Source organism: Mustela nivalis, assembly GCF_964662115.1.
Source record: "Mustela nivalis genome assembly, chromosome: 2".
NCBI classification, from domain to species: Eukaryota; Metazoa; Chordata; class Mammalia; order Carnivora; family Mustelidae; genus Mustela; species Mustela nivalis.
The window spans coordinates 7,615,512-7,640,243 of NC_139021.1; the positions used below are offsets into that span (position 1 = coordinate 7,615,512).

The 24,732-nt window shown below is 53.6% G+C and overlaps 1 protein-coding gene across 3 annotated transcripts in view; it reads left to right on the forward strand.

Annotated features, from left to right (window-relative positions):
- ZFAT (zinc finger and AT-hook domain containing) overlaps nt 1-24,732 on the forward strand; it is a 183,147-nt gene that overhangs the window by 153,638 nt on the left and 4,777 nt on the right. For all 3 annotated transcript variants that reach the window (XM_082721605.1, XM_082721606.1, XM_082721607.1), the window contains exons 14-15: nt 3,550-3,676; nt 6,225-6,355. In XM_082721605.1, coding sequence (XP_082577731.1) covers nt 3,550-3,676; nt 6,225-6,355 — 258 coding nt within the window. The remainder of the gene's footprint in view (nt 1-3,549; nt 3,677-6,224; nt 6,356-24,732) is intronic.

Sequence of the window (24,732 nt, forward strand, 5' to 3'; positions counted from 1 at the left end):
TCGGGCGGACCCGCGCTAACCGTGCAGCCAGAGGTTAGCGTCCCTGGTAATACGTCATGGTGCCGTCATGTGCCGCCTGCCGTGATGAGGAGAGGGGCGCGCTCCTTCCCCACCATGGTATTTTTCAGAAAGGCCTCATCCTCCGTCTGCTCCATCAGATGTAGTGAATGATGTGTGGTTAGATACCTGACCAGGACTCCTCGGAGTGTCACACTCACAAAAGGCCATGAAAGCCAGAGGAGCTGTCCCTGGTAGGAGGAGACCATGGCGACTTGGTGACGGAGTCCCTGCATCCAGCACTGGTCCTGGGACAGAAAAGGGACACTGGGGAGAAAGCTGCTAAATCTGGGTCACGTCAGTGATTCCAGCGTTAATGCTAGGCTTTGATGATTGTACCCCGGTCGCATCAGATGTTACCGTGAGGGGAGGTTGAGTCAAGGGTGTAGAGGAGCTCTCGGTTTTATCTGTGCAGCTGTGCTGTAATTCGAAAAATATTTCAGAATAACATAGTCCTGCAAAAGACGGGAGCGTTTCATGAGGAGAGGTGAGGCCGCACCCAGATGGGGGGATGAAGAGACAAGCCGGGATCTCTTAGTGGTTGTGCAGATTTGATTCTGAAACCACACATATACTTCATATGATACTAAAAAAACACTAAAGTTTAAAAAAATGCAAGCCCTGAAAATTGAGAGGAGAGGGAAATAAGTGGTACTAACTGTGTATCTGTATTAACTGGCCTAGCGACACAGAGGGACTGTTCCTACAGACCTGAAGATCGGACTTTGCCCCTCCAGAGTGGGGTGTGAGCTAAGGGCAGGAAGAACTGCAGAGACCCGGACTGTGGTCGGTTGTTGTGGGGCTGGCGGAGCTGGTGGGAAGGGGCTCTGAGGTGTACCCCCAAGGCTGTTGCTCGGTTCAGTAAGCACAGTGAAGCACAGCAGGAATATTTCAGTCCGTGGGTGTCTGCTGACACTGTGGGTTGGGGGGGGACTCAGCCACCTTTGTAGGGTATTAGTGCATCAATTCTGTTCAGTAAAAAAAGGCCAATAGTCAAGTAGTACCTTTCCTGAAAACAAACTGTACCTTAGTATAACCAAATATTCGGTAAGGAGAAGCTTCTGTTGATAGACATTTTCCAGCTAACAAATGAGGATCAACAGTATGGCCATTTGCAAGCCCCCCATGGTCACAGATCCAGCAGTGGCCACCCCTTAACCTGCCGATGGCAGAGAAATAAAGAAGACACCCAGACATCCCGTGTCTCCTGTTAGAGTAGACCATATAACTGAAGCGTTCTTGCCAAAAAGGGAACCAGTATCTGATTACATCTACCAACTTGCAGGAGACGCGGTGGACAGTCAGTGGTTCATAGCGGTGCCGTCAGCCACGTTCAGACCGTTGGAAACTCTGCCGACCAAGAACTCTAAGTCAGGTGGGGGGGGTCGGAGTCAGATCAGAACCTGCAAATAGAAGTCTTATGAGGCATGTCAGTCAGTGCTAATACCTGGGTTCAATGACTTCAGTTTGATTCGAAGGGTCAGTTAATAGGAAATACGATACCGGAGGGACAAGGACGTGGCCCGGTGGGTGGTCACGTGAAGGAATGACTGTTCTGTGTTTGATGTCACGGTGTTGTTGTGCTTGCGTTTTGAGAGGGCTTTGTCTCTCGGAGTTACCTTCTAAAATAAAGAGAAGATGCTATGACTTTTGCATCTGCTTCACAGTATTCCAAGGGCCGGGCGCGGAGTGTGTGGGGGTGCAGAGGGGAGATAAGGTTGGTCACGAATTGATAGTTACTCAAGTTGGGTGATGTGTACATGGAGGGATCATCCCCCTGTTGTGTGTGCTGGAAATTTTCTCTAAGAAAATGTTAGAAGTACGCGCATTAGAGTTTGACAGACTGAATCCTGGTGCTGTCCTGTATGAATGGCTTGACTGGGAACCATTACCTCTTTGACCTCTGTGTTCTCCGTCCTCTGACCGTACGGTGAGGCTAATAATACCCACAAGACAGGATATCAAATTGCTGAGGTCCATAGCCAGTCCCTGGTAGGCCCCCAGGACCCCCAGTGTCTGGCAGCTGCTATGATTATTGGTGGTGGAGAAGGTGACATCAGTGTTTCCTCCTCATCTAAGGGAAAACACACAGTCCTCCGGTGTCCAAGTTCATACTGCAAGGGTTTGATCTGTATTAACAGACAGACATTGCAGTGCCGGCTCTTGACCTAACACCCCGCGTCTCTCGGCCAGTCGGTGCTTTCGTAAGTGCGTGTGACGCACCACCCTCTGCTCTGAAGGCCTCGCTTCCTGCGGATCCCAGCGTGTTAAGGAGGAGAGCTTCGAACCCAGTGAAAGCAGTACTCACAAAGCCATGTACTCGACTTCAGAAGTGAGACAGCCGAGCACCTGGGCTCAGGCGCTTGGTCACCTGTGGGGGACAGACTGCCTCCTCCAGCAGCTTGGGCTGTCATCAGGCTCCCCAGAATGCCTTGCACAGCCCATTCTTCCTACATGTGACCATTACAGGGTCCCCCCTCGGGAAAGAAGCCGTTCTGTGTGTGCCGCTTCTCAGAGGCTCACATTCCTGGGGCCCAGTCGGTGTTGGGCAATTTGTGGCTTCATGGTACTTACAAGGAAGTAGGGTTTGTTGTTGTTCATGTATGCATTCATCACCTTTTTATTGGGTGTCTACTGTGTGTCAGGCTGGGAATCTTGAAAGGTGCTTGGCCCCTTGGCTGTAAGAGAAGAAATATGTGGCGTTCGGAACTGTGTCCATTACCGATAGGTACACTCACAGGGCATCACTTCGGCACCTGTAAATATTGTGTCAAGTCCTCCTTTCTATTCTTTATTGGTGATGTTCCTGTTTCCTACCTCTAGTCCCCGCCCACTCCCTGTCCCTTCCAGAAAGAGGGCAGTATCCATGCTGGTCTTCCGCGACATGCTGAGTTCTGTCCCACCTCTTTTCTCCAGTGGTACGAGGCACCTGAGAATGTCGCTTCAGCCCTTCCTCCCTTCACAGCTCCTGATTTTGCAGATATGTTTCCTGTGGTCCTTTGTTTATCATCTCCTTTGTATACAAACAAGAAGGGCTGGAGTAGCCAAGGTTGCCTGAGCTCTTACTCCATGCGGGACGTGTGCCACGAACTTGACACGGGTGATGGAGTCGCCCACCCCTCTCCCCCCGCCTGCAGCTGTGCCGTGGGCAGCAGCGGGAGGGGACGGCAGCCATTAGAAGAGCACATGCAGGAATCTCTGTGCGTGTCTAATCCCTAATTACGGACCGTACACTCTGGTCCCTAAGGGAGGAATGTGGCAGGAAGCTTTCTACCAGAGCTGCTTTGAAAACATCTCAGTCTTTGCAAAAAAGTAGTTTCCATTTGGGAAAGTGTGTTTTTATGGGAGCAGCTGATGTCTCAGGGATGCCGGGTAAACGAGCTGCTGTAGAGGGTTGCTTGTGTGCGATTGTCTGTCTCCATGCGTTATCCTGGGACTTGCGGGAACGGGTGGTCTTCTAGAAGGTCACTCAGATGGTGTGTTTTTGTTTAGCCAGCCACAGAAACCCCCGAGGAGCCCTCCACCCAGTACGTGCACATCACGGAAGCCGAAGAGGACGTTCAGGGCACGCAGGCAGCCGTGGCCGCGCTCCAGGACCTGAGATACACTTCGGAGAGCGGTGAGGGGGGACACCTTCCGGCCACCTTCGAGCCGGTTCCTCGTGAGCGTGCGGAAGGACTGAACGTGTGAATGCGTGCTGTCCCCGCGTGCGCTCCGCCGGCGTGGCTGCCCCAGCATTTGTTCGCCGAAGGTCCCACACTCAGGCTTAGAGGCCTGACGTCTCCCGACGGGAGCCGAGAGGAGGCTTAGTAGACGCAGAGCTCTGTTGCATGTGGCCAGCCCTCCGCACGTGCTCTGAGCAGGGGCTTACCGCTCTCCGTGGGGGCGGAAGGCGCTTTGCCGGAAGGACTCAGCTGAGTGCCGGAGCTGGTCCCGTGGTCTGGGTGTCCGTCCCCGTCCCTGGCTTCTGGGCCTCTCTTCTGGAGGGGGGCTTGTCTCTGCTCCACGGACAGCGGTGGCCCAGGGCCGCCCTGCGGAGCCTTGAGCCCAGCACGGCCTGCGTCCCAATCTTCTGAAAAGCCCCAACGCAGGATTTTTATGTCATTTTCAAGTGTTAGGTCAATTTTAAAGTCAGACCACACTGCCAGCCGAGCGGTGATTTGGGTCTTACACTGAGAAATGTTTTCTTAGTCCTTTTCAGCACCTGGAAGGAGCCCCAGTTCGTGCATGATCACAGTCTGATGGCATTAGGTGGTGGCAGGGGTAGGAAATGGCCAGTGTGGCCATTAGAGCCCAGGTCATCAGCCCCCTGAGCAAAACTGTCCTTTGGGCTGATGACCTTAGGTCTGGACTCACTGGACTGCGGAGCTCGAGTCCAGTGAGCGAGACAGCGCTTCCCGGGTGCGGCTGGTTAGAGCGGCAGGTCGTGCGGAGGGAGTGGCCCGGCCGGGGCTGTTCCGTGGGGCATCCAGAGAGAGGCCCTGAGTCTCTGCTTCCTTCGTGTTTGTGGCTTCAGCGACCGCTCAGGCCCTGCGCCTTCATCCCCCACGTGCACACATATTCCCTCTGAAGCCTCTTCCGAGTCTCTTCCTGGCTTTTGGGATAGGGCGCAGGCTTTGCAGCCCACCGAGCCAGGCCTGCCCGCTCTGGGTTCTGGCTCCCTGCGCCGCATCCATTCCCACCCCGCCTCTGAGGTTGCTCTCCCCTGCAGACTCCACAAAACCTGCGCTGCGGGTGTGATCTCTGGGGCACGGTCTGTTCCTTTCCCCACACGCTATTCCTGGCCACCTCACCTGTACGTTCAGCGTTCAGATCGCATGTCACCTGCCGGGGACTCAGCTGACTTTTCTGCAGCGTTCCCCTAATTGCTGACTTCTCTGCAGCGTTCCACTGATGGCCTCCTGAGACGGGACCAACCTGGTGGGTAGTAATTTGCTTACAAATCTGTCTCCTGAGTCCTGGAAGGAGGAGAGAGAGTGTTGGGTGCAGGCAGATCTCGGTATTCCCGCTGGGAGCCACGCGTCTGATGACAGGCTTGATAAATGGCCCCCGGGGGGGTCAGTGCAGGAGGAATCAAACCTTGCTCAGCTCAGTATGTTTTTAAGGTAAAGGTTTTGTTTAGTCTTCGGATGTTCAGAGTGGTTGGCTGCAAGGCACAGTGGATGTACGTCCCTTAAGTAGAGAGAGAAAGAGGGTGAGTGTGTGTGTGTGCGGGGGAGGGGGGCAGTGCCAGAGTGGTACGGAGGGTATGCAGGGCACTCACACCGTCCTCTACTGACCCTCATGCCACACGCTCGCTGCTACAGAGAACGCATCACGCTCCCCTTCTCCGTCTCTTCCTGAGTGACTCGCATTGGAATGTGGCCCGTGGAAAGCCGGTCCACAAGGATGCAAACATTGGCAGAGGCTTGGTGATATTATGCTAACACAGAGATCACACAGGAGTTTCCCTTTCAGTAAATTAATGACCAGGGTCCGAGGGCCATGTTCCGGAGAGTCACAGATGGTCAGGCAGATGGTGTGGCCCGGCAGGGCAGGCTCCGTAGCTGGCCTGAGGCTGTGGATTCTAATCGTTTGAGATGATTAAAATGGAACCCCGAGCTTCAATTGGTTTGGAGTTCCAAGTCGCACTGGTTCTAATAATTGAGACATCCTCGGACGTTTAGTCCGTAGCTTGTGTAACTGATGGGGCCTGCTCTCATTGGCCGCCTCCCAGGCCTGTGCATACAGGACACCAACTTTGCAGGTTAGTGTGTTTGTTGGTACTTCTCAGGGCTTCTGTCCTGAGAAGCAGTCCTGGGTCATCAAGTTTGGATTCAGAACACTGGGGTCTGAGCTCCGGCTTCGTGCCAAAACTGGTTCCAGGTAAGTCTCCTGTCTTTTTTGTGCAGAGGTGACCAGTCTGTGAAATGGGGGTGATATCACAATGTCTTCTCCTTATAGGATCATTTGGGCTTTGGAGATGTTCCTATAAAAACTGCTTTAAAGCCAAAAAGTGCCATGCAAATTATTCTGCTGTTGGAATGAGTGATGGTGGAGAATCTGTGCTCCCCCCGCCCCGGGGTGGGTGACACCCCACAGTGGCCTCTAGTAAGGTCTGGTGTTGCACTCAGTGCCCCTCAACCCCTGTGGGCTTACTGGTGTCCCGTTTGCTTCTTCCTTGTAAGGTGACCGCCTTGACCCCACGGCCGTGAACATCCTCCAGCAAATCATAGAGCTGGGCACCGAGGCCCATGACGCTACTGCTGTGGCCTCTGTGGTCGCCATGGCTCCAGGGACGGTGACAGTCGTGAAACAGGTAAGGACCCTCCCAGCACCTTAAATATCCTTTCTCCACACTGCCACATACCCCCTTCTCTCTCCTGCCCTGGAGGTTATCAAGGCTGAATTTCCCTGAGGTGGGGTTGGGAAGGAGGTTGGCTTAGGCTTGCATTTTCTTCCTCTGCCTCTGATTATCATGTGAATGTGTCTTTAGCAGTTCCACAAGTGGAGGTATATTTTAGGGGAAAGATACAATAGGTTTTTTAAAATTCTGGAAGCCTTTCATTCATTTCCCTTCTAAGAATCCCATTGTGAAAGTGAGCAGATGTGGACACACTTGGACACATCTGTCGTGCAAAGCAGCCCTTGGCTGGGAACTGTGGAAGCAGCCGGAGAGGCTGGGAGGGGTTCTCCGTGGATTGACCTCGTGGTTTGCACCGCATCACCTGGTCGATGCCTAAGCGGATGGGAAGAAAATGATGAGTTTATGAATAAAGGTTACTCGAGTTAATTGATAGTTAAACTCTTTGGCTCATTTCCTCCTCTTCTACCCTCCGAGACTTCACCAGCTGTAAAATGCAGTGTGGTTGGTAATGACATCATCCTTTTTCTCTGTCTGTACCTCTCTCTACTATCTCTTGCTTCATTTTACAAAAGCTTTGGCCTGGCTTCCACAAATACTTAAAAAAAAAAAAAAACCCAACAACAACAGTGAACACATCAGACGTGGACAGAGTTCAAGTTCACGGAGAGAGCTGAAGTGCAGACTGTAGAGTTTTACAGCTGCCCGTTCTTAGAATCATTCATTCAGGAAGTACTTAGTAAGTGCCCACTCCTGCCAGCAGTGTTTCTGGGGTTCCAGGAGAGAACCATCACCGTGGTCGCTGTCTAGTGGGGAAAAAGGTAAAACAGAAACGAACAAGTGAGGCACAGGGGCTCTCCAGTGGTGATCAGGTACAGTGGAGGACAGGAAGGCAGGGAGGGGCTACGGGTCCCAGAGCGGGCTTGGGGGACATTTTATAATATGAAATGATATTTTGTCTGTAATATATGTCCATATATCAGGGGCAGCTACGGTTGTTGGGGGCAGATGGCTCATGTTTGCACAGAGGTGCGTCTTACGGGAGGCGTGCCAGACTCCTACACATGCTTCCCTTTGTAGTTACTAGGCTGCGGTCTTCGCCTCGTCTTACTAAATCTCTTCTGAAACAGCTTATCTGCGCTGTGACCTGATGAGTCCTGAGCCGGACCTGACACGTCAGGAAGGGTGTGATTGGACTGGTGTCAGGAGAATTTTTTGCGTATTTCGTACCTGCCAAAACCTTTTGAGACTTGCAGGAAGGTGCCAGCTCCTGTGATATGCCGCTGCTCAGGGCCATGATTTATCGAGCATCACAGACGGTGCGGTGACACGTGAGGTTGCCGGCTTGGGATTCAGCTTCAGTGTGCTTTGAGGCGTTAGGCTGACAGCACCACACGGGATGAGGCAGAGAAGCATCCAGTCCGACCAGCATAAACAGGTGCCATGTGCGTGAGGTAGCAGAAAACGGTGGGATTCTTGAGAGAATCTTGTGTTTTTTTTGAAAACGCAGGACAAGGGGGAGTCTTGGTGTTAACATGGTCTAGAGCAACTGTGTTCGGAGGTGTTTGCTGAGAGCGGTGTCCTTGTCATCATCCGTGGGCCTGGCCCAGCACCGGGCTCCCTGGGGCTGCTGGGACCTGCTGGATGGGGGATGGGCAGAGGGACCAGGAGCAGGTGGACAGTAAACACCCACTCCTTCGGCAACGGGGTTGCATTGTGTGAAAGAATGCCTCCGAGTTCAGTTGTCCCGTCGTTTAAATGTAAAGACAAGTAGGTTTTTTGTTTGGTTTTGTTTTAAAATTTTATTTATTTGAGAGAGAGTGAGCATGAGCAGAAGGTAGCGGCAGGCAGAGAAGAAGGCAGGGAGAGGGAGAAAGAGACTCCCACCAAGCAGGGAGCCCGATGCGGGGCTCGATCCCAGGACCCTGAGATCATGACCTGAGCTGAAGGCAGACACTTAACTGACTGAGCCCCCCAGACACCCCATGATAACTTTTTATTAGAGAAATTCGTTTTTAGTTTTGATTTTTTTCCCCCTCTAATTAGACTCTGGCTTAGGAATTTTTCAGTAGAGGGATTATGTCTACTTAATGAGGGTGCTTGAGCCACTCGAGTGTGAACTCTCGGGTACCTGTTGGCCTCGAGTGGTGCTCTTCCTTCACTGTGGGAGGGCACTGGGTGCTGGGATTTTGTCCTCTTCCAACCAGAAGAGCTCACGTGCTAGTTGCTCTGGAGACGTTTCGTTACATAGGATGGAGCGTGCTGTGGCCTTCCTGTGTGGTTTCTCTCATTATGTCCCATAAGACGGTACTGGAAAGAAAAAAGCAAGGAAGGACATCTTTCATAAAACAGTATGTATTATACAAAAGAAGTTTTTCATATTACTATTGGATAGTCTATCTTGAGATCTTCTGAAACTTCCCAGTTTTATACATACTTCCACGGGGCTGAAAACAAATTCTAGGTGTGTATGAGAAATCTTAAAATTTTAAACATCCAGAATTCAGATTCTGGATGTTTAAAATTTTAAGATTTCTTTCCCATGTAAAACAACAGTCATATGCTCTGTTCATAATTTTATTTCTTCCCGATGTATTAATGTTAATTGAAAAGGATCTTTTTTTTGTATGAAAATTTATCAGTAATCATTGTAAGTGATTAGTTTTCTAGTCGTTTTAGGTTTTCAGTTTCCAGGATGACACTAATGCTAGGCCTGGTGGGCAGGGTGGCGGTGTTGGAATCAAAGAGCTGAGAAAAAATGGTTCTTGGAATACTGAAAAAAATAAAATTAAATTAAAAATAAATAAATGAAATTATGTGTTAAGCATTTGGGGAAAAATGGTTCCTTAGGTTGCTTTCTTCCTGTTTTTAAATGAGACATGAAAGGCTTGGACCATAATTCAGGCTGTTGAATTTTCAGTTGGACACAGAACCATGTTCTCAATGATTTTCCATCACGTCACTTTCTTCAAGTGTCAGCATTAGAAGCGGATTTCTGGGGATGGGGCATTTTGGAGTGTTAGGGAAGGCGAGTCCTTGTAGGCCGTGCCCCAGCTGGCCCTCAGAAACACTTGAGAGCTTTGAGTGCAATTAATCATGTATTTCTGAAGCCCAGACCGTTTTCACGAGATAAATCAGTTTCCTTCTTTTCTTTTTGTTCTATCTTGCTTTAGGGTTGTATGCGAGGAAATTTATCTTTGATTAAGAAAACTGCCTTAAGTAGAGGAAGTGTAAGACCTACCAGGGAAACCATAGCCTCTCTGAGTCAAAGTCAGTTGTTTTAGAGGAAAAGTCTAACATAACCACTGCCACTGTCATGGCTCATGGCTTAGGCGCCTCTTTGCTGTTCTTACGGTTTAAGATTTATTTTCAAGATGAAAAGTAGCATTTTCTTTACTGGCCCACAGCATTTGCTCTGCTGACTCCCACTGCCCCTCCCTCCCCGTGTGCTCCCTGGGGGCTCTGCGGCATCTGCAGCAAATTCCCACAGATTTGGTGGCTCGAAACCACTTTCTTGTCTAACAACCCTGGAGGTCAGAAGTCTAAGATGAATTTCAAAGGGAGCTAAAGTCAAGGTGCTAATGGCTGCATTCCTTCTGGGAAGGACTCCTTTCTGGAATTTTCCAGCTTCTAGAGGCCCCTGGCGTCCCTTGACTTGGGTTCCCTTCCCTCCATCTTCAGGGCCAGCAAGGGCGGGGGGTGCTCCTCTCACACCCCAGCGCTCTGGCCTCTGCTTCCTCGCCTGCTCTTGGCCGGACCCTCTGGTCTCCCTCTCATAAAGACCCCCGTGATTCCGTGACGTCCCCCTGGATAATCTGAGACAGTCTCCCCGTCTCAAGCTTCTTAGTCACATCTACAGAGTCCCCTTCCTCGTGCAAGGTAACATTCGCAGATTCTGGGGATTAGGACACAAGACCTCTTCGGAGTTGGGGGCCGTTCCTCTGCCTGCCACGCTGGGTTCTGCGGATAAGACCGGTCCTGGTCTCAAGAGGCAGGTAGCCCGGTGAGGGGAATTATCGACTCTTTTATTCAGCAAACCCCCCCTGAGCTGTGTCCATCAGCCAGGTGCTGTTCTTGGCTCTCAGGATATTTCAGTGAACAAGAAGGGTAAACAGCTTAGTAGCTGACCTTTCTCTAACTGGGGGTGGCGGCCGACCCACACACAGCTGATAAATAACATGGTATGTAAATGGGGAGAAGGGGAAAAAGAACCAGCGGAACCAGGCAAGACCTTAAACTGGCTGCTCTAACTGAGAGTAATGTGGGTTTTGGGGAGGTCGACCAGTGTCCGAAGGGTGCTGTGGGAGCCCCAAGGGGCTGCAGAGCTTGAACCAGGGTCTGGGATGGGGCACGTGGTGGACAGGGACGCTTCAGAGATGCCGTTGGTGCCCCACTGGAGTCCTGGCCGGTAGCTGGGAGTTGGGTGGGGGCAGGACTCCAGGCAGATGCAGGAGCTGGAGCTGGTGCTGGGTGACTGGAGGCTGGGGGAGGTGGCGGACGAGGCCCCACTTCAGTGAAATGCTGGGCCCTGCTGTGACCACCAAGCGTTGACGGGGGAGTTGCAGCCCAGAAGGCACCTTAGCCGGGTCTCTGCCTTCCCTGCCCCTTCCCTCTGCTCAAAGGCCAGTGGAGAGAGGATGAGTCTGGACAGCTCGCACGTTCCTGTCACTTCTCAGAGTCAGATGACCTTTCGCTACAGGCTTCTCGACCTATGTTACCGTCTCAAAGGCGTACTGGCATTTTTAAGAAATCAGTTTCTAGGTTCTTCGCTTTAGTCACAGGACCCAAGTAGAGAGTCTGCTCTGAGCCTTCCTGCCATTGGATGGATGTGCAGCAGAACGGCCTGTCTTCCCTGAGCACGTCGCTGACTGCGGACGCAGCCCCGGGTCCTGGGTGCACCAGGCCCGCAGGGGCACCGCGTCCCTTTCTTCTGCTTATTATTATTGAGAGTGGCCCCTAAACCTGAGTTGTGGGAGCTGGGCGCATTGTGGTGTGCAGCCTCGGGGGGTGAAGGTGGATCTGTCTGGGAGGAGGCCCCCGAGCTGCGGGGGAGTGCATGTGTCTCACTCATTCCTCCGTTTGCTTTTGGAAACCAGTTGCCTTTCAGTCCGCATGCCGTGTGTGAACTGGCTAGGACGTTTCCCTGCGTACTGGGTCCAGCTGTCATAGGGTTAGTCCTGGTGAGGCTGTCCGGTGATATGCAGTCGACCACGCTCGCCTCTCAGTGATTCGGTTACCGTTTCTGCTCTGCTGAGAGCTGGTGAGAAAGCATGTCGTGTTAGCGCCCAGAGAAACAGAACCAGTGTGTGTGTGCTGTGTGTTTGTGTATGCACAGATAAACACGTATACGGAGATTTATTTTAGGGAATTGACTCACCAGTTATGGAGGCTGACAAGTCCTGAGAGCCACAGTCTGTAAGTTGGAGACCCAAGTGCTGACAGTGTGGTTGCTCTGAGCCTGAAGGCAGAGAACCAGGAAAGCTGATGTTCCAGTTGGAAAGCCAGTAGGCTCAAAACCCAGGAAGAGCCAGCGTTGTCACTGCTTTGTCACAAAGGCAGGGGGAGAAACAAACAACACAGTGTTCCATCTCCGAGGTAAGCAGGTGGGAGGAATTCCCTTCTTCAGGGAGAGTCGGCCTTTTTGTTCTGTTCGGGCTTTGACTGGTTGGTTGAGGCCCACCTGCATCGGGAAGTGCAGTCTTTTACACAGTCTGTTAATTTAAATGTTAATTTCATCCAGAAAGGCCCTCACAGAAAGCACCCACAGTAACGTTTGACCGAATATCTGGGACACCCGTGGCCCAGTGACGTTGACACATGAAATTAACCATCACCCATGTCCGTGTGTGTTTCAGAGGGAAGGCCTCTTTGTCGGTGGAAGGTCATTGTTTACCTGGGTAACTGTTTACTGAGATAACCAGGTGTCACAGAGGTGACTTTGGTTTACAGATTTCAGGGAGATTTGGCAGCTTCTAGAAAGCACATGTATTTCGGTAGATGGGTATTTCTCTCACAGTCAGTATTTCAGTTCAAGGAGCTCCGTCCTGCAGGTTCTTGAGGGTCCATGGTTGAGAAGAGGCCGGCAGCACCACACCGACCCCAAGAGTCCTGAGCACAGCACCCCACTTTAGTCTCTGGGTCAAGAGCGACTAGATGGTTCTTACTCTACCTCCTTCCACTGAGTGTTTTCACTGGTGACTGGTTAGTGGCTCTGTGTTGGCAGGACTGTGCCTCTGTCCACACCAAGCATCTTGCTTACAGCCCAGGAGTCCTGCTTCGGAGCTGGATGTGGGGTGCACCCTTATTCCTGGTTCTCTGCAACCCTGGAGTAGCCTCTCTTCTGTTTGTTATTTTCCCTTGATGTGCTGGACACGTCCAAGCTGTCAGCCACCGCCCCAGCAGCAGGGAACAGCTGAAGGGAGCCACAGAGACAGTCTCAGACCTGCAGGCACCCTGCCTCCTTGCCCTACGCAGCCCTTGACCTGGCGTTGCGCTGCCATCATCTTGCTCAGGATCCCCAGTGCTCTGACCGCGTGCTAGCGCTGCTGATTTAAGAAACAAACCAAAGTAGAAATTCCAGATTTGCCCAAAGCTGTCCCCCTTCTCCCAGCTCCTTCCCCATGCCCTTTGGCATCTCTGGGCAGGTCCCCCGTGGTGGTTGGCACTGGAGGGGGAAGATGACGTGTCCTGTCGGGAGGAGAGGAACGTGCGAAGCCTCCAAGGGCTCGGCGCACAGCACTCCGTCTGAGAGCCAGTTTCGGAAGCAGTTCTTGCTGGAGGACATGTCGCCAGCCAGCACTAGAATTGCTGTTTGTCATTTGCAGTTCATGATTTTTTGCAAGGAAACACAGTCCATAGCTATGGCTGACCATGCACACACTCGCCTGTGTGCAAGGGAGCGCAGGTCCAGCCTGTCCTGTTCTGGCCATCTGGTCTCCCTGATGCCCTCTCAGATGTCTGCGTGCACCAGGTCATCTGGTGGGAGAAGCCGCTCTGCAGAAGGCGCTTCTCCAGAGCAGCCTCTGGGAGGGAGAAGCCTCACGGCCCGTGTTTCTGCTGGTAGGGGAGCCCAGAACTGGCCTCCTCCTCTGGGATGTTGAGCCTTTTATAATACTTGTGTCAAAATTCGGGGGAGGGGGGGCGTCTAGAATGTGACTGATGTGAGGCTTCAGTATCTGTTTCCAGCGTTCTTTTCAAACAGTCACTACATTCTGTCAGTTTGATTGTTGAAGTGCACAGCCAGAGACCTGACTGTAGAATCGCATTGGCGCCAAGGCTCTCGGAGTCCTCAAAAGGTCACAGAAGGGACCAGCGGTCTGCATTGTCCTTGTCACAGAGCAGGACTAAGCTGAGACCTCTCCCCTTTTCTTCCCCCACACAAGGGATGAGGAGATGCCCTTCTGTTTTGTTGTCCATTTAAGTCAAATAATTGGTGAGTTAATGCATTTTTCTTGTTCCTGCGGGAGACACCTTCTGACCCCGATGGTGAGCAGACCTTCCCCTGAATTCAGCGCCGCCCACGTGGTAGAAATCACAGAGCTTCTCCCATCTTCTCTCTGTCCTCCTCTCCCCTTTTGGCACCTGGTTTGTCTTCAGGTCGTTTGCCGCAGCGCACGAGACGTTATAATAGGGGGTTTCCTTCTGTGTCACAGTGAAACCCTGCCGTCTCCAGTTGTCTTGTTTCTTCTCCTTTTCCCGTCACGGTGGTTTTGCCATCGTTGTGGTTCATGTGAGGCATCTTCCCAGAAGATCAGGAATAGGCGTCTGTGATGTTAAAAGAAGGGCTGGTAAGCGTAGCTGTTTGTGTATTGTGTCACTCCTCACTGTGTGATGGGAACGCCGGCTCTGTGCAGTGCGTACTGGTTCTGTAGGGGAATTATAGTCATGAGGGATTCAGATGCCTTTGGAAGGCCTGAGTGAGGCAGTCCTAGGTCTTTCGTCGGCAATCCCATCCGTGGCATGTTGCAGGGGCCGAGAGCATATGCCCCATGGATGGTCTAACACCAGACGGTGTTAAAACACTGATAGATGCCGCCAATCCAGACGGACAGGTTTTCTCTTTTATACCCAGTCCTTTTGAGCTTTATGGAATTATTTTATTTATTTATTTATTTATTTTAAAGTTTTATTCTTTTTTTTTTTTAATATTTTATTTATTTGCCAGAGATAGAGGGAGAGTACACACAAGCAGGCAGAGAGGCAGGCAGAGGCAGCAAGAGAAGCAGGCTCCTTGTCGAGCAAGGAGCCTGATGCGGGACTCGATCCCAGGACCTTGGGATCATGACCTGAGCCGAAGGCAGCCGCCTAACCAACTGAGCCACCCAGGCGTCTCGAGCTTTATGGAATTATGAAGTGGCACGGACTGCTTGCTTTGTTTTTTTCCTGTTACCATCTTGCTTACTGTAACAGAACCGATTGTTAACACGTTTTGGTTAGTGAGGTTTGCCTCTTGCCTACAGAACTTGGCGGTCCAATTTATTTCATCCTGGCACCCTGCCAGCTTTGATTACCTCACGCTCCTAATCACGCACCCAGGTAGCCTCCTCTCCAGTACTCTTGGAGATCGCATGCCTTACAGAATGTCATTCTGCTGCTGCTGAACGGCGACCTTCGCTGTGTAGATCCAGGGACGAGCAGATCATTCGGGGTCCTGGCAGTGGGTTACTCTCCCTTGTCACTTAATGCTAACTCTTGTCCTTTGTAAGCCTTCCTTAGTACTCCCGTAGCCATTTGAGTCTTTCTTTCTTTCTCTTTATTTTAAATAAAACTTCCAGAGACGTCAGTGCATCCTCATTCCTGTCTCTCTTATTACTTGCTGAGCTTCTTTATCCCCTTGTAGTGATGGAAAATTCCACTTCTTTGTGAAATTTTAAAGGAAAAATAAGTGCCATGATCTTCCTCTGGCCATGTGGGAAATTGTCTGAAAAAATAGTGGATAAAGGTTTCCCAGTTTCATTCTGGCCCTCTTGTTATATAGAGCATCTTCAGCCAGCCTGGAGGGGTCAGTCCATTGAACTTTTCTTCTCTGTTCTCTTCCTTTCCCTAAGCTCTGATTTTCCTGCCGCTGGGCCCCAGGAAGCTGTAGCTTTGTTGGTGCTGTTTGCAGAATCCGACTTTGTTTGAGTTTCCATACCGTTGAGTTGATTGCCTTTGGCCGGTGCCTAGTTCCCGATCACAGCCTGGGCTGGGGCAGGTGGATTTTACGACTCCTCCCGTCTCTGCCGCTTGCCCTGGCCCGCTGAGATCACGCACTCTGCCTCCGGTGTGTGGCAAAGGCAGGGCTGCGAGAACCCTGATACGGGGAGCCAGGGCTGGGGACCCCCTCCGCTGGAAATGTGGCCCTGGCCTTCCTGGAGTGTGTCCTGGGGTAGTGCTGCCGCCAGCTGGGTCCGCTTATCATTCCCACTGAAGCAGTGGCCTCCATACTGCTCAGAGGGGTTCCCCCAAACAAGCTCTCTCAGCGCCCCCATCCTGTGAGTGCACGTTCTCCACTCCAGGGCTCAGGCCGAAACCCGGGCGTCTGCGTTACCCCCACACGTGATTGTCAGCATGTCTTCCCCTTGTCGTGGGATCTCCCCCCACAACACATCTCACAGATCCCCATGTCCCAAGGCTGCCACCTCTATTTAAGCAGCGGCTGCTCCAGACTTGGTCCCTGGGCCAGTGGCCTTAGCTTCAGGGAGATTGTTAGAAACACAGAGGGTCTGGCTCCAACCCACACCCCCATGTCAGACTGCACATTACCCTGGCCCTGGTCACCCTTGATTCATGTGCAAGACAGAGCCTGAGAAGCTCCCCCCACCGTGGTTTAGGGACCTTCTCTTCACCGGTCTCCTTTCCTCCACCCCTGCTGCTGTTTCCACGTAGCACACGGAGTGAACTCCTCCAAAGGTAAGCGAGATTCCAGCATCTCTCACTTCAAACCACCAGTAACTTGGAAAGTCTCCAGTAGACTGGGAATAGGACTTCCCCGTGGCCTCCCATAGCAGTCTGGCCCTCCTGCCTCCCTCCACCCTTTTGCTTCGTAGGCACCTGCCCACTGGACTGCCTGCTGGCCCTCTGTTCCCTTCGTCCCTCTGCCCAGAATGCCCATCACCTGCCTCTGCGAGGCTCACTTCTGTTGCTTGATGTCCGCTTCAGGGCCATACGCCCCACCCTCTCCGATCTCTCAAGTCCACGTTGGTATTCTTCGGAGCCTGGAGATGGGATGAGCCCTGCTCCTCTGGTTGTGCTGTCAGCTGACTGCTAGATGGGAGGAGTGGCCAGGTGAGCCTGATCTAGTCCACTGAGCCCTAGAAAGCAGAGAACTTCCTCACCTGGTGGCAAACTTCCCTGACATTAGAAGCAGAAGCATTTGTATCTTTGTGTTTTGAGCCACTCCCTGTGTGGTCCTTGGTTAGGCGGTGATAGGAAAGGAGCCCCGTGGAATGCAGAGGAGGAGTGAAGGGCGGCTCACGTGCGGCAGGCCAGCCGTGCGGCACAGTGGGGGACTCTGCTCAGAGCTCAGGCCCACTCTCACCGAGCCTCCCCGCCTGTGACACAGAAGGCAAAGCCATGAATACAGGCCCACGAGGTTGTCGTCTATAACAGGCCCCAAGAACGGTAATGAGTGGGGCACCCCCCCACACACACACATCCCAGTTTCTCTTCTGCTGGAGGACAGGGGAGCGCTGGCCCCCGCCCAGGTGCAGCCCCTGGATCCTACCCCCTTCCTCATTTTTTAACTGGGGAGGAAGGTGGACAGTCGGACCACCAGTTCAGGGGACGGGCCCTGACAAGCCCCCAGTGTGAGTCCTGCTTTCCCGTGGCGGCCACTTCTCTCAGATCCCCCACCTCCCGCCAGCTGCAGATGGCAGGAGTGAGGAGCGAGCCCGGGGCTGCTCCTGGGGGAAGCAGGAAGGCCATCGGTACCTCCAGGCTTCCCCTCTGACCGGAGTAGGTAGGACCTAGGGGCCGCACCTGGGTGGGAGAGCTCTCCCGTCCTCCAGCAGTGGAGAAGCAGGAGGTGTGTTGGGGGGGGGGGGTGCCCCACTCATTACTGTTCTTGGGGCCTTTGTCACAGACCACAGCGTCGCAGGCCCGTGTGCACGCCTTTGCCTTCCGCAATGGGGGGCTCGTGGAGAGTGGGATTGGCTCTTCGTCCCCGCGGGATCTCCAGCACTTGGCTCAGGGCCTGGCGTGTTCGGAGGCTTCCTGAGTGCTGAGAATCATGAACAGAGGATCCGATGTTGGGTGTCCGAGCTGGGTGGGCTCAGGGGGGCTTCCCCATGCCTTGTGCTGAGCAACCTCTTGGGCGGCAGCCGCTGTGGTGCTGGGCTTCGGGAAGTGCAGGCCTCTGAGACGGAGGCCCCGCATGCAGGGCGTCTGCTGGGCAGACCACCTCATAAGCGTCGCCCTGGCCATGTCACACGGGTGGAGGAGGAGGCCGTGCGTGGCAAAGCGGGGAAGGTGACACATGGCTAAAAGGGAGCCAGCCTGCCCCTTACTGGTATGTGACCCTGGACAACACACTTTCCTGCTTTGAACTTCTGTTTTCTTCTCTGTAAAATGGGAAATACTAGCACCTGCTCCATGGGGCTAACGTGCAGATCACATGTGATCACCCGCGTGGACTCTGAGGGCGTCTTCAGTACATCCTCGCTCGCGTCCTGGGAGTGCCGTAGCTCCTTATCCCCTTCCTGTGCATGTCGAATTCAGTCATACTTGTTCCTGCTTCTGGAAGTTTCTGTCCAAACAAATACTAGTATGACTCTCGAGGCCTTGTGCTTGGCGTTAGGAGTCCCAGGGTTTCATAGGAGCATCCGTTGCTTGGTCCAGACAGGGAAACAGACAGTTGCATCATGTAGACAAACATGGTTGTGGCTGGAAACAGTCTGACCCCCTTCCCAGCCCTGCTGCTGAGCCCTTCTGAGGAGTTCCACCAGAGAGGGCAGGGGGAGTGCGGGGGGCGACTGGCATGGAAGGGCCGAGGACATCCTACAGCCACTTGCCCAAAGTAAAGGGGAGTTAGGGAAGGGGTTCTGCGCCAGAAGGGGCACAGACAGGAGAGCAGGCAGAGGGAGGAGGGCGTTCCAGGGAGAGCCAAGGTTGGCAGACTTTCATAGAGACGAGTATAAATGGCAACGAAAGGGGCGTGTGGGTATCAACACTGCCTCGTTGCTCTGAGGACGATGGACCCACAGTTCCTGTTTCTGTTCTTGGATCCCCTCTGCTACTAATGAACACACCCGGGTACCTTTGACGAGTGATGGAAACAGTTTAAGACGTGTTGTGGTAAACATTCTTGAAGCAGAACGTGGAAACACTGCACCCCTGGGGGTCTGACCTCCTCCGTGGGGTCTGAGGCTCTGTGGGGTGCCCGGGAGGGGCACGGCAGGCTCTTGCCGGCTCACTTCCTTGTCTGCTCAGGCTCACGGAGGCTGCGGGTCCCTATACAAAAGGCCGGGGAAACTGCTAGCGGCCACGGGCTGTGGGGAGTGCATCCGCTGACAGAAGAAGTCATATGGTTCCAGCACGGGGTGGGGGGGGGGGGGCGGGATGGCAGAACAAGGCAGGGGGCGGAGGCAGTGGGGGTCTTGCATGTCACTACGTCTTTGCCGAGCCTGTCAGGGCAGGATCGAGGAAGGGCAGGGGTGGTTGCTGGGGGTGGTTGTGAGAAAAACCAAGAAGGGTGGAGGGCTTGTCTTCTGAGTGACAGGCTGAGGGAAGTGTTCTCCAAGTGCCGCAGGGAGGTTTCGGTGAGAAATGTGACCCGGAGAGTTGCCATCTGTGGCTGGGCCCACAGGCCGGGGTGGGGCCTGTGAGGAGAAGCGAGTCTCCCGGTGGGAGGCACCCGGCAGGGAGGCACAGCGCCCTGGTCAGGGCCTGGCACTAAACAAAAGTCCAATACATGTGCGCTTAAAGGTCAAGAAAGGGAAACATTATGCACAATAAACTTGTCTAAATATCAAAAGATACTCACAGGCTGCTGCGTTTCTCCTTCCCTGTCACCGGGAGTGTGTTCTGCTTCTGTTTGAGTTCAGCTTTACAGTATTTCCTGAATAATTCAGCTCAGATGTGTGTCACGCGCCGGCTGTGAGCTGGGTGCTGTGCAGGCACAGTCTGGAAGGGGACATGCACGGGCATCAGATACCCGCCCCGGGGGGATGGCACCTTCTGGTTGTCGTGAGCGCCACACGAGACCACCTGTCCTGCCCAGGCACCAGCCCCGTCATCCCTTGCTTCTCCACGTGCTTAGAGACGACATTGTACACCCCATTTTGCCGCAATTTCCAAGGCAAGGATTCTTTTTGCCTCACTTGATAGTTGAGGCCACACTAAACTGTGCTTATTAGACCCTTGAGAAGTTCGAGAAAGATCGGATGTCTTAGCCATTTTTGCTGCCCTGATATCTATCGTTAGATCCATTCTGCAGGGTGAGCCGGTTTGGCCAACACACAAATATCCTCGTTCAGTGATAGACACGGGGCCAGTAGGGCCGTCTTTCCACGTGCCCCGTCACAGCAAAGAGAGTTGGCCCTTCCCTTCTCTGCAGGTGGGCCCTCAGGACCCTGTGGACAAGGGCGCTATGTGCACGAGGGCTCCCATGCGCTGGTGCCTTGGAATGGGCCTGCCGCAGGGTGGGCCCCCGGATCCCGCAGCGCCTCTGGGAGCCAGGACGCCCTTGGGGACGGCAGCGACTGCCTGCAGCGAGCTGTCTTTGCAACCTGTTTAGACTTTGGACTGTTTATAGGATCAGTATTTTCAGAAAAGAAAGAACATCTACTGTCTACTTACAACCAAGAGAAAAATAGGGCGGAGGCAAAGCATTACGCCGTCTCCCCAGGAAGGATGAATCACGGCCTTGCTCCCTGGCTGTGCATTTTGTCCTTTTTGAAAGGCTTTAAATCTTCATTGATGCATGGAACGGTTTCTCCCTGCCCGTGAATATCTTTCGATGTTGCCACAAGTTTCTTGCTCATAATACCCTTCTTTTGGTCCTGGATCTACATACGTATTTCTGGAGTTGGGAATTTACAAGGTTTTCTTATAAACAACATCCATTTGTACCTCTTCTTCCTTCTGTAAATTGGGACAGTGTTTACCACCGTTCCTTTGTCTCTGACGCAGACAACACCACACCTAAGCCCGGGTAAACGTGTTCGCCTGCCAGCCCCGTGAGGTGGGTCTGCCGGTCCCGCTTCTGGCAACGCTAGAGGAAGCTCTTGCTGGTTATAATTTCAGCAGTGAGTGAAACCTCAATTACTGGGAAAAATGAGACTTCTTCCTCAGAGCTTAAACACGCACAGAGGAATGTTTCACCTAAAAGAATCGACTGCAGGGCTCTCTGTCATTCTTGTCGTTTGGTTGTATGTGACTTTTTATGTGCAGCGCTCTCTTGTTAGCACACTGCGGAGTCTGAGAATTCCTGCAGCGGAAGGGACCTGGGGAGGGGTCCGCCCTCTGGGCCTTGCATGGTGTTCAGGACCAGGGCCAGCTCCTCCGGGAACCCCACCCGGGCCACAGCCTCCACCTGCCCGTGGACCCCTGAGTGCTGCAGGACCCACACAAGGCAAGGGCCCTGGCCCTGGCTCTGAGCTGAAACGTCTGAAACGTTCCCTTTAGTGCCGTGTGATGTGGCCTAGCGTGCAGTGGCTGCAGTAACACCCTTGGTGACGCTGTGTGTTGGAGACACAGGCTTTTAAGGGGCCTCACCCATGTCCCGGGCTGTGGCTCCTCTCCGGGACTGGCACCCTCTCAGCTCTGCAGTGTTTGGTGGGCTTTTTTTTTTTTAGCAAGGGTGGCACGTGTTGTAGACTTTTGCCCTGTACTCATTTTTTCAGTGAGTCATCCAAAAAACAGGGGTTCGCTGTTTACTGTCTGCCAGGTATGGCCAAGCTCCTTGTGATGGAGGTCAGCTCTGGGCATGCTGGCTCAGGGCGCACAACTGGTTCTCAAGGGAAAGATGGTCAGGGTGGGGGGTCTTCACGCAAGTGGAACGGCAGGGGTAGAGGTTCAGGGACAGGAGAGAACATTGTGTGCTCAGGAACCCGAGATGAGCATGGGCAGTGGGGGAGAGGTGGCGGGGGGGCAGGTGCCAGGGCAGGAAGGTCCTTGTCTCTCCCCCTGGGGAGGAGGGTCACAAGAAGCCACCAAATGCTAGACAGAGGTTGTTAGAGGGTCTTACCTGGTTCCACATTCCAGAATCACCTGTTACTAGCTGTGGGGTCTCATACACTTGGGGAACCGCTTCTCAGAAAGACAGGGCGGCAGTCGTCCCTGCCCTGCCTTCTTCAGAGCACTGTGTGAGGATCAGTGAGATAAGGACTCTGGAAAGGCTCTGGGAACAGTAAAGGGTCGCCTGTTACGATCACTCTGAGAAGTGACAGATGCACAAGGAAGGAAGTCACGTCGTACGGTGCCGGCTGAGAGGTGTAGCAGGAAGCGTCAGGACACACGTTCAGGGGCCTGTGTACGGTCGTTCCACACCCAAACCCACACTGTAGACACAGGCGCACACATCCTGCCCATATACATGTGCACACACATGCATGCAAGATATATGCACACCCACACATGTTTTTGCACTTGTGTACGTATCCAGATTCACACACCTGCCTCTAGACACAGGAATGCATACATACGTGCACGGCTGTATATATGTACACACGCCTCACCCTCATGCATGCACATGTGTGCCCACACTCATGTACACACACACACACCCTGCCTATGTACACACGCACACACACACACACACAAATGCATGCATGTACGCATCCACACTCCACACATGCATACGTGGCCTCCTCCAGTTTACCTCCTCCTGGGAGCTCAGCTGTTGTTCTGGATCTTCCGCGTCTCCCACGCCTGGCCTCCGGCAGCCCTGCCCGTCATGGTGCTCATCACATCCTGTGATTCGACGCTCTGGACAGTGGCTCTGCCGTTCTGATGGCATCTGTGTCTCATCTGCCGCCTGCAGCGCCGTGGGCCCGGGCTGCTGCAGGCTCTCGGCAGGTCCTGAGAACCACCACGGTGCCAGCAGGAGGAGAGCGGGTGGGCTTTTCTGCTCATCACCTGGCCTGCAGCCGTGGGTGTCCTCCCTCTCGAGGGTGCTAGCGACATCTGCGAAAGGGCTGTGCCCCCAGACTCGGTCTAATAAATAAGAACATGGTCTGGCATATCTGAAGATGGCTGGGAGGTGTGAGGGCTGCGATCTTTCCTGCAGTGGCAGAGGTGACAGGGGGGTTTCTTCCCCCTAAAAATGCAAAGGACCCCTGCCCTAGAGACCCCCAGACCAAGTCCCCCACTGAAGGTGTGCATGGCCTTCCCCACACCCGTGCAGGGCAGCAGGCTTGCAGGACAGCGCTGGCCTGTGGGCAGCATCCATGTGGAGCTGCTTTGGTGCTATTTTCATTCCAAAGGGTCCTCAAGTGAACAGACGTAAAGCAAGGCCATCTGATAGGTGTCTTTTTGGTTTCTTTTCATTTTAGGGCCTCTCTTAGTTTTACATCTTTCTTTTGCTCCTCGTCTTTTATTTCTGAGCTGGGAGCCAAGTTTAAATAATGCGCTAGGTTCAATGGGGCCCAACAGTTGCCTGGGAATTCTGGTGCCCGCCAGCGCTGACAATGCAGGGGTCTTTTGAGGTGGTCGGGCTTCTGAGGAGCTTCTGTGGCCTGGGGCCCCTCTGACTGGCACGAGCTTGGGGCACCAGGAGGTTGTCTGGGTGGGAGGCGTGACGCGCTCTTTGTGGTCTGGTGTGAGGCCACTTGGTGCAGGGCAGAGAGTTTTCAGACCAAAAGTCAGAAGACCCGGTTTCTGGTTCCAGCTGTGTGTCCTGGGCAGCTTGTTTCCTCTCTGAGCCTGGTTCCTCTCCTGTGAAGTAAGGAGATGGGCCGCGGGGACTTTGGGACCCAAAAGGGGTCCTTCCATGGACAGTTTGCCTCTTGCCAGCCCCTCTGTGGTTGGGATGGGCTCCTGTCTGACAGAAACAAGGGCCAGCTGTGGCCTGGCCTGGAGGCGGGGGCAGTGCCAGGCTCTTCTGTCTATCGTGGCTTCCAGGTTCCGCCCACGGAATGCTGTGGAGGTACCACGAGTGCCCCCCGTGGGCCTACCAGTACTGTGGCACTGGGCTGGGACCAAGGAGCCTGTCTTTGCTTTCCAGAAGCTGCGGGTGTATCGAGGAAATCTGTGCAGGGCAGACTGGGAATCAGCACCATGTGAGCTCCGCTGGGGCGCCGCACACGTGTGGGCGCAGGGAACCCCTCTTCCTTAACGAGGGCCCCCCCCCAGCGAAGGGCCCTTCTGGGGAATTTCTTGAATGTTGAGGAAGAGGTTTGCCTGCTTAGGTTCGTTTTTGCAAAGAGAAGTGAAGAGGGTACTAGAGAGGAAGGGGAGCACGTAGGGCAGGCAGGGGAAGAGGGAGGAAACAAGACAGCGAGATACCGGCCACGTCTCACGTTCCCAGTCTCCGTCAGTGTTTGCCCGTCAGCGGACAGGGAGGGGGCTGGCAGCCAGAAGGGGGACCGGGCGTCGGCAGGCGAATGAATGCTCCTTAGCGGGAATGGAGCCCAGCAGAGTGCCTGGGCCTGACAGCCATCTGGTCTCGATTCTAGAAGAACGCTTGAGGTGGGCAGAGCTGCAGAACTCAGAGCCTGATTTAGTGAATAATTTGTACAGTCCCCTGGGTTAAGGCTTTCTATCAAGCTATCTATGCTGCTCATAATTTCGCTGGCAGATACGTTAGATACAGCGTTAGAGGAAAGTGGAGCAACCATCTCAGGGGATAATGACATCGTGAAGCCGTAGTATTTCTACTGTGGGGAACAGTTTTAAGCCTGAGCTAATAGTTTAAGCAACCAGAGAGATCACTTTGAATGGAGGAAATGGTTGAGTGCTCTGCAGGCAGCTGTAAAGGGACTGGATTGCGTGAAGTAATGATTTAGCCCAGTCGGTCGGTGATCTGCGACGTGTAATCACATCCGTCGCTGTCACACCACACCAGCCGAGGCGGGTCTCTAGATGAGCGGTCACCCAGTCCCGCTCTTGCTACTTTCCAGCTGTGTGACCCTGGATGAGTCACTGGCCCACTGGCGGTTTTACTCAGAAATGCCCAGCCCGAGACGCTGTGCGAACACGGCCAGCACACGTTCAGTGAAGGGCGAGGGGCTGCGCGCAGGGGGATGCCGGGCTCCACGGATGGGGAAGGTCCATGGTTTGCAGGAACATGAGACATGGTATGTGTGAGGGTGGGGAGGGGCTCCCCCTGCAGAGCCTCACAGACCCCATCTGTGGAGCGAGCTTAGCCCCCCACCCCGGTCAGTCTTCCTCTTGCAACATTCTCTCCCCCGTGG